The sequence below is a fragment of the Lagopus leucura genome, unplaced genomic scaffold (genome assembly GCF_019238085.1).
Source record: "Lagopus leucura isolate 7727_CA_CO unplaced genomic scaffold, USGS_WTPT01 Super-Scaffold_100008, whole genome shotgun sequence".
NCBI lineage: Eukaryota > Metazoa > Chordata > Aves > Galliformes > Phasianidae > Lagopus > Lagopus leucura.
The window spans coordinates 13,189,641-13,199,501 of NW_024962265.1; the positions used below are offsets into that span (position 1 = coordinate 13,189,641).

Here is a 9,861-nt window from a genome sequence, read left to right on the forward strand (position 1 = left end):
AGTGATAGAACAAGGGCGAATGGTTTTAAACTGAGACGGGGAGGTTTAGGTTAGATGTTAGGATGAAGTTTTTCCACACAGAGAGTGGTGACACACTATAACAGGCTGCCCAAGGAGGCTGTGGATGCCCCATCCCTGGAGGCATTCAAGGCCAGGCTGGATGTGGCTCTGGGCAGCCTGGTCTGGTGGTTGGTGACCCTGCACATAGCAGGGGGGTGAAACTGGATAATCATTGTGGTCTGTTTCAACCCAGGACATTCTATGAATCTATGAGAGGATACTGAAAGCCACAGAATTAAATCAGGCAAACCACACTTCTCAAATAATAATGGGTTTGTATGAAAACAGCCACGTTGAGTCAGACCAGAAATCCACCTAATCTATTATACTTTCTCCAACAGCATCTGTAAAGTACAATAATGTCATTAGTTCACCAGGTAGAATAAAACCCAATGCTTCTATATTTTAAAATTGTCTAATTCAATATTGCAGAAGTCTTGCACACTCTTGTCTGACTTCCTCAGTTGTTGCCTGCAGCTAAGAGGTCCAAAAAGAGCCAACAATTATCAGTCTGCACAAACCTAAAATAGAACAGACTTCAGATTAGCTTCCTCAGATGAGCACCAAGACAAAGCAGTAGGTAGGAACTGCAGTTTTGAGAGGGGAAAAGAAGAGAAGAGCTACACCACAGGTAATCCTACCCTTGATTGCCAAAACTGTTGTAAACATGACCATGAAATTCAGCTGTTAGCTCTCCTGTAAGCTGCTAGCTTTCACAGTCCCTCCTTTCACTGATCCTCTGCTATCTTAGCACATTAATTTACCAGAAAACTTAACTATAGATTCCCCCCTTAACTGACTTCGCAGACAGAAATAGCTCAGTTAACAATTTGTGAATGCAGCTATCAGATCTTTGATCCAACTTTCTCAGAGAGTATCTGCAAAACATAGCATACCCCCCAAAGAGCTGCTGCCTCAGAACCAAGAATTCAAAGCAGAACCAAGAGAAAAAGAAGTACACCTTGTGTAGGCACACAGCTTACACAAGACTCACTCGACAGAAGTGATGTTATTTCACAGTATTTCATACCCACAAACAACATTTCAGAATAAGCATCAAAACAAGGCAGCACAAAGTACAGTATCTCCCATATCCTACCTCTGGCAGCCTTCACTCTGCCCCAGACATCTAATCTAGTCTGTCCTACAACTGTTTACAAATTATGCGAAAAATCTGCACAAGACAGCTGCTTAAATTTCATTATCTCTACCCAGATTTCTCAAAAGAACACTGAACAAAATAATTCAATGTAGCAGTAGGAACATAACTTCATTGAAGTCAACTAGACACTTCAAGTATCAGTAACAATCTTCTTAGCTAGCACTTCTGAAGTGAATGTCAAAACTGAAATACTTGGCATTTGGTCACAAGGCAGTTTGTCATACTGAGTTTTAAATCAACACAACTTTGCCTCTAAATTTAAGCAAGCATTATAGCCAGAGAAACAGCATAACAATATGCACCCTTGAACTTCCATTTCCTAGTTCCCTTCTGAAATCTGACGTGGCACTACTGCAGCCATCAGCAGGCAGTCTAATGTTATGTAAACGATTTCAAAACTTAATGGTTATAGAACAGATGGTTACTTTGGAAGAATAAGAACTTCACAGCTTTGCTAAGTAAAAACTACACAATATAAATAAGTTTTAGAAGAATTTGGTTGCTTCAGGTTAGTACTTAAAAGTTTTTACAAACTACCTCTACACGTCTAGCTGTCTTACTACCCCCACCAACAGCAGGCAACAAGGAGTCAACAGCAATCAGGAAAGAAATTTTAAGTCGCTAAACCATTCCATAAACAAATTGTGAAGTCATTCATTCCACTATGGAAACTGAGAAGTTCCTTGCTTGCTAGGATACAAAGAACATGAACTGCCTCTCACCAAACACTTCACCTGAACTCAAAAAAACATCAAGCAAAAGAAAGTCTACACCTTTGCTTCTTACACACCAACAGCAATGAGCAAGAACCAGGAAAAGCCCTTCAAAAAAACAAACAAACAAACAACAACAACAACAAAAAAAAAAACAGAAACAAAAAACAACCAAGATTAAAGAGGGACTGCCCACCACACAGAATAGCAAGATGGAATTTTTCTGTTCAAGTGGTTAAACCATATTAGAGTTTTACACCACAGTCCACTATGAAGCCCAGGAGAGATTTATAAAAATAATTATGTGCAAGTAATTAACAACGATATGGTAATCTACCATCAGTCATCTAACAGCCCCAGGGTTGACACCAGTGCTATTTCGTTAAGAAGTAACCAGGTACTGAGTCTTTTTTTCTTTCTTTCTTTTTTGCCATTAACACCAACATTACACGTACCACAGTTCACCTTCAGACACCTATGCTTCCATTTGAACAGTTACACTCTTCACCAGCTCTAAGCTTGTTTACTGGGGATACCACAGAGCCTCCGTTAAGCACAAACACGGCAGACTCCAGCAAGGAACCCACCTCTGTACAGTCCAGTTTCATTGAACTGAAACATCACTTTTCTTTAACTTTTATTAAGTTCACTTAGGTTGACCAAATGAGCTTCCCTAAAGTAAACATGTTTATAAAATATCAGCATGATTCTATCTTCAGGTGCTCAATAGAAACAAATACTTAGTTCAACTAGAAAACCTTAAAAATGACTTTAGATACAAAAGTGTAACAATTATACTGAGCAATACATCTGTATATATCACTAAGCCCATGAAATTAAAAAAAAAAAAAAAAAGTTTTTGCACCATCAAGAACAGCCACAAGTCCTGAACCTCCATTCTTAACGCATCCTCGGTCAGAGTGAACTGAAACTTGGGAATGCTTGGGATTCAAAATACCCTGAGCACATACTAGTGCAACACCACAAAGCATACATAATCCATCAGAAAAGGGCGGGGGGGGGGGGGGGGGGAACGAGAATCGGATGGTGCTTTATTATACAAGCATGAAAGTTAAGTTCCTTTGGAAAACAACTTCTTGGGTGGACTTCTGGACCAGTGAGGTAGCCCGATGGGAGAAGTGGAAGCAGAACTTGGTCCCCACGCGCGGTACCCGCAGCCGGCCCCTCGCCCGCCCGGGGCCCGGCGCCCCGGCCCCGATTCTAGCGAGCCGTAAAGTGCAGCAGAAGAACATGATCCAGACAAAAGCAATGTAAACAGGTGACTGATATTGGTCTCTTTGTCCGCGCCGGCCTTCCCTCCCCTCCCGCCGCCTCAGGACGGCGCCACGGGCAGGCGGCGCACCCGCACCACGGGCGACAGGTCCACGCCGAGGATCCGCTGCGCCCGGCGCCGCGCCGCCTCCAGGCTGCGCCAGTTGCAGACGCCGCCGCGCACCCGGATGGTGGGGAAGGTGGTGAGGCGAGGGGTAGCCGCCTTCCAGATCTCCTCCAGCGACTTGCCGCCGAACGGCTGCCTCCAGGCGGCCTGCTCGGCCGGGCCGCCCCGCTCGCTGTCCTCGGCCTCAGCCTCGTCCTCGCCCGGCGGCCCCGCCGCCGCCTCCAGCCGCTCCTCGCCCTGGGTGCCATCGGCCGCCGGTGCCGCTCGGTGCCGCCAGCCCTGCGCCCTCCTGCGGCGCCGCCGCCGCCGCCGGGGCCGTTTGGCGGAGCCGCCCGTGACCGCGGCCCGGCGCTTGGCGGGCGGGAGGCGCCGTTTGCCGGGCCGGTGGCGGGGCCGCTCGGCCGAGGGCGGCGGCGGGTCGGGGACGACGGCGCGGCAGGAGGCGTAGCCGTAGACGTCCTTGCTGCGGAGGATGACCGGGGAGAACTCGTGCTTGAGGCTGCAAAGGAAGTTCCACAGCTCCGAGTCGGAGCTCATGAACTCGGTGGACTTGGGCATGAAGAGCTTGAGGGCGTCGCCCAGCGCCTTGGTGCCGGCGTAGGAGACCTGCGAACGCGAGTATACAACTTTCTCCGAATCCCCCTCCAGCCCCCAGGCGCCGGGCGCCGTTCCGTTCCCGGCTGCCCCCGCCGCCGCCGCCGCCCGGGCCCCCTCCGCGGCGCTCCCCGCTTCTGGGTTCATCTTGCCGGCTCCTCTCTCCAGCGCCGCCTGCTTCCTGCTGCGGGTCATGGGAGCGGAGGGACGGGGGAAAGAGGCGCGGAGAAGGGCAGAGGACGGGCGCCTAGCGCCCCGCCGCTCACCCGACAGGGAGCGACGATCGATATCCGCCGCCCGGCACAAAATGGCGCTTTAAACTCCCAGGCGGGGACTGCGCTCCGGCCCGCCCTCCCTCCGCGCCCGACGGTTCGCCCGTTTGAAACGCGTCGCGCGGGCCGAGCTCCGCCTTCCGCGCTTGGAGGCGGCCATTGGGGGCGCTGCGGGGGCCCCGCGGGAGACCCGCGGTGGAGGCGCGAGGGGCTGCCGGGGGTTGCCGCCCACAGGGCAGCGCCCACCCGTGGCCGGGCGCTGGGCTGCGCTGGGCCCTGGGGCTTCCCGCTGCTCTGGCTGGCTCCAATGGGCCAAGGGAGGCTTCATCGCACCATCGTTTCCAACCCTGCATCCAGTAGGGTGGCCCAGTTGGCAGCCCCTTCCCTTAGGGTGCAGTTCTGGCGGCTTTGAGGTTGCAGGTGGGCCGACAGACTTGGCTGTGAAGGTGGGGCCTCTCTGCCACGTGCTGCAAGGGCAGGGTGGTTCACAGAGCAGTGGGGATGGTGTTTGCTTCCTCAAAATGTCTTCAAGTAGGGGTTTAGGGTTAGAGGTTTCTGAGGATGAATCCCTCAAAGGGAGAAGAAAGGCAGAAGAAAATAACAAAATGAGCAGAGTAGGATTGTTCATTTGGCAGTGACCTACAAAGATCACCAAGTCTTGTCAAACTTCAGTATTACCCAAAAGTTAAAGCGTATTTATGAGGATGTTGGCCAAATGTCTTTTGAGCATCAGCCGCCTCAATAGGAAGCCCATTCCAGTGTTTTCCCACCATCACAATAAAGAAATCTTAATGTAGATCCAGTCTGAATTCCAAGATGTCCAGTCTGGCCTGAAATGAGTGAATAGACATGTTGTGATGATCACCCAGCATTAATTACATTCATCCTGTTGCTGCAGAAGAGTTTTAATGTGATGCTGTTGGTCAGTAACTCAACCATGTCATCAAGACATTGAAATACAGCACCATTGAGGTAGGCTTCACGTCCCAGCAAAGCTGACCGATAATGAAACCCATGAAAAAAAGAACAATCTTTGCTTGGTTGAGCCCTTTCTAAAAATTACCAACTGAATGAGTCCATGCCACGTTCCTGCATGGCGTGGCTATGCTGGAAGCTTTGTAGGACAACTTTGTCAGCTGCCACAAATCCCGCTGTCTCCCTTGATGGTATTTTCCAATAATTCAGAGATTGCTATCACAGGAAGAGTGTCTTGTCAGGTTCCTGGATTGTTTCAATTAAATCAGCACTCCTTCCAGTACCCAGAAAAATAAAGTGGCAGCAAGGTCAGAGGTGGTTTAACCTTCCCTACGAACCCTGCATGGGGTTTGATTAGACTCCTAATTACTTTCTCTCAGCATTGGTAAAGGATGAAGAATAACAGTATTTCTCTTCATAGACAGTCTTTATACTGTAATTAATTTCTCAGTTTAGAATAGGGAAATCTTTTATTCTCAACTCATCAAGAAACTAAATTGGAATGTCTGGGTAGCTACTCAAATAAGAGGCAGAAATTATGTATAAGAAATTATTACTTACTGCCAGTGGAAATAAGTGAATTTTTCTTCATGGTATAATTTGGCTTGTGCTCACGGGAAACTCAAGAATATTAATCCAAATAGCCATTTAAAGTAGGTTTTGACAAAACTATTTTAAATCTTCATGGAGACAGTCTCAAGGTTTAGCCATATTCCAAAACATCTTTATAAATGATCTATTTTTTTAAAAATACACTTTCCCAAACAATAGTTGCTGGTGCCGTTTTTAATCAGATTTATTCCACAGCTCATTTCAGAGCTCAGTCGTGCCAGCAGACTGCTTTACCTGAGGGAGATATGCTACAAAGCGAGGGATAAGAAGCCATAGCTGGAAGCCTTAGGACCACACATCTCTTATCCAGCTGTGTTGCAGTTCCCCCCCTCTCTAGCACGAGTGCCTGGTCACAGCCATGGGATAGCCACAGCTCACCACCCTCTGGGCTGCAGGAGCTGGCATAAGCATTCCCAGTGGTGAGAGCTTTCACGCTGTCAGATTCAGCTGCTCAGTTGGTCAGTACGCCCTCATTAAACTTCAGAAATCCAGTTGTTTATTGGCTATTGGCCAAGGTCATTGGCCATGGCCTTTTTCCTGAAATTACACTTCTGGCTTATGGCTCAAAATCATTAATAGAGATTTTCAGCAAGCACGGGAGGAGCCACTGTATGAGTTAAAAGATAGATGAGCATGTTTTTGTGTTAATCAGCATTTACAAATTACTTTTGCTTCTGGTATGGATGATACCATTTTACAGCACAGAATGTAATCTCAGTTTGACAACTTCATTGTAGATTTCTGCAGTGTAACATCCTCCTTTTAATACCTTACAAAGTCATCTCAAGAAAATCCACAGTAATTGGCTCTTTCAGCAATTTACAATAGCTCAGTGCAGTACTAATGATGATAATAAAATTAATAATCCTTTGGAAGTACATAGCTCTTCACTTTAATCATACTGCTGCTTATATGCATTAATTATCGCTCACAGCACTCCTAGTTATGTAAGCAAATATTGCCTCTCTTTAACAGAGGAATAAAATGAAGAAATGGATTAAAACAGTTTGACTAACGTGTATGGACTCAATTACTTAATTTTCTGTAGATCTTCTTAGTTTCTAACAATCATTATTCTAAAAATACATTGAATGTCTACACCAAAACAGAGAAGAAAAAAATCTAGTAATCTTCATTCTATTTATTCACTAGAATTTCTTTACAGAATTCTTAAGAATGGGAAACAAAAGTATAAATTGATGAACTACTGCATTAATGTTTTATTTCATAAATAATTCCTGCCTAGTATCAAACAGTGCTGCTAACTACTAAAATGTTATCTGTACACATGATCACATAGAGCTTTGAGTCATGGTGATTCACCCGAAAATCCTGGATATTAAGTCTTATGCTGCTGGGGATTTTTCTCTAACATACTCATGCTCTTCTACCGAGACAGCAAGGACAGTCTTTTACTGTCCAACACCCCTAAAAATGATCACTCTTTCTTGCAATCTTTTCCTCTGCTCTTGAGAGGCTGTATTAGCTAGTGCTCTGCTTCAGTCACTTTGTTTCTTAAATATCTTTAGCGCACTTCTGCGAGACCTTGTGTGACCATGCAAGTCCACATACATTTGCAGCTCAACTTCAGGTGTTGTCCAGCAGTCATCAGGTTCCTTGTTCTGAGCTGTTCCCAGACAAGCACTGGCAAAATTCCTGAAAGCACTTTCATTAAAGACAAAAGCAAGGGATTTATAAGAATTGTGTCTCAGTTATTAAAAAAAACAGTTGCTCTTATATACATATATATGAATCACAATGTGTACTTTAAAAAAAATTGCTGATGCTGTCAAAAAAGGAAATGAGATGTTAGGAATTTCTCTGGAAGGGAAAGAAAGCAAAATAGAAAACAGCACTGCTGAATACAAGTCCATTTTGCCTCCACAGATCTGTGCTTGTAGTCCTGCCATCTCTAAAAGGATACAGAATGATACAAAGAAGGGCAACTAAGATGAGCAGAAATATGGAACGGCTTCTCTTCATTATGAAGAGAGACTAAATAAGCTAAGACTCTTCAGTCTGAAAAACCAGATGGTTGAGAGGGAGTACGATAAAGGTTTATAAAACTGTGATAGTACAAAGAAGATTGTAAGTTATTATGTCTTAGTTTTCATAATCTAAGAATGAAAGAGAAGTACATGAAGCTGTAGAGCAAAATTTTTTTAAATAACCAAAAAGGTACTTTTTTCAGATGACTCATAATTACTCTGTGGAGTTCCTTTTCCAGCAAAGTTGTGGGTGCCAACTTGGAAACTTGTACAGCAGTACTGAATATAAAGATGAGCTCACTGAGAAGGGTTTACAAATATTACAGAGCTCACCATTCAAAGCAATGAACGAGTGGAAGACATGAGGAGAAGGCAAAGATCCTGTTCTGCACAAAAACCAAGACGATCCCCTTGGTCTTGGAAAGCCTGGAAGACAACGGCTAGGCGAGAAGGGAAGACTGCATCAGGGAAGGAATCCTCAGTGTTTGGCCCATTCTTGCACTCTCTCCCTACCCCACCTCTTCTGGCCCCTAACAGACAGCCCGCCAGACCAGGTGAACTCTGGAGCTGGCCATCATTGTATTCTACAGACTGATAGGAAAAGAGAAGAGGGCAACCACAACAGTAAAATGTAGCATTTATTTCCCAGTGCCTTACTGGTGCAACAGCTGGAAGAAGATATTCTAGAACTGAAAAGCAGTGAAGCATTTTCAGAGAAAGGAGTGCAGAGTTTAAAGTCCATTGGCCGCCAGGACCCATGGCCAGGAAGAAACCCCTGCAAGGACAGAGCCTGAGGTAAAGGGTATTCCACTGGTTATGATTATTGCATGTTCGTTTTCCATTTTGTTCATAGCCTCAGTAAACACTTTCAAAATGGTGAGTAACTAGGTGCAAGAGGGAAGAAAAGATTTTTTTTTTTAATGCATTTTATTTCAGTAGCATTTGTTGACAGTAATGTTTGGAAGAAAAAAGGAAAAAAAGAAAAAAAAAATCTGTTTTAGCAAAAGACTTCAATACATAAAAAAAAAAAAATCCCTCAAGCAATAGTGAACATAAAAATGCATCAAGAAGCATGCTTTGTCATACAGAAAGCATGCTTAGATCTTTCACCAGATGCTGTTTAATGTTTGTTTCCACGTTCTGGGAGTAATCTCTATATGCTGCACATAACACTTATGAACTACGTCAATATAATCATTGTCCTGCTATTAATAAATGCTGTACTGGTGGTCACTGCAGTCTTGACAATCAATAATAGACTCTTAGTCTAAAATGTTAGGTTCGTGTCATAAAATACGAGACATTACTTTCAGAGCAGCTCTCAATAAGCGTATAATATAGTTAATATATATATAAGTAACAAAACTTATTTGATTTTTTAATGTTTTTTATTAAAATGTATTAAAAAAAAGAGCAACAAAACATAAAAAGCTGATGAGATATTTGACCTTGTTTCTGTGAAACTAACACAGTAGTCTGGTTTGATGACAGTTGCTGCAATTCAGCGATTTCTCAAGGTGCTCAGTAGGGATTTTTGATAAAATTTTACTCTTCCTATACTTCATCCTTCAAAATAATTTTTCACTAATGTACTCACTGCCAAATGACACAAATAAGGCATGGCTCTGAAGTGAGCAATATTTCTCTTTGGTAAGAGAGGGCTTATGAAAGTTTGGTAGACAGACATGGTCAAATTTTTTACTTCAACTCTATCAACATCCCACTGGAAAACCATCAAATAATGTATTTATGTCAGCTGAAAATGGAGTCACAAGTAAATAAAAAAAAATTGGTGCTTTTTTTTGCACTCTTGAAACCTATTCTCAAATACCTTTACCACAACGGAAAGCACAACTGCATATTGCTGTTTATAGGACTGTGTTTAGCCAATGTATCAAAATCCATAAACATATTTGCTATAGCTTGAGTTGGCACTGCAGTGCAGCCCTGGTTTCAGCCCAGATGGAGTCAACAGGACACCAATGTTGGGTTGGTGCTGAGGGCCGGGCGGCTCGGTGGGGCAGAGCTGCTGCCAGGACAGTATGGGGCGGGGGGTGGCCGCAGTGCGAGCTGTGCTGGGCCGTGT

General features: G+C 44.6%; 1 protein-coding gene across 1 annotated transcript; it reads right to left on the bottom strand.

Moving 5' to 3' along the window:
* Window positions 1-2,768: 2,768 nt before the first annotated feature.
* CCDC71L (coiled-coil domain containing 71 like) lies at window positions 2,769-4,268 on the bottom strand. The gene has a single exon (XM_042872525.1). It carries the CDS (start codon window positions 4,121-4,123, stop codon window positions 3,269-3,271), a length of 855 nt encoding a protein of 284 aa, XP_042728459.1. The 5' UTR covers window positions 4,124-4,268; the 3' UTR covers window positions 2,769-3,268.
* Window positions 4,269-9,861: the final 5,593 nt, after the last annotated feature.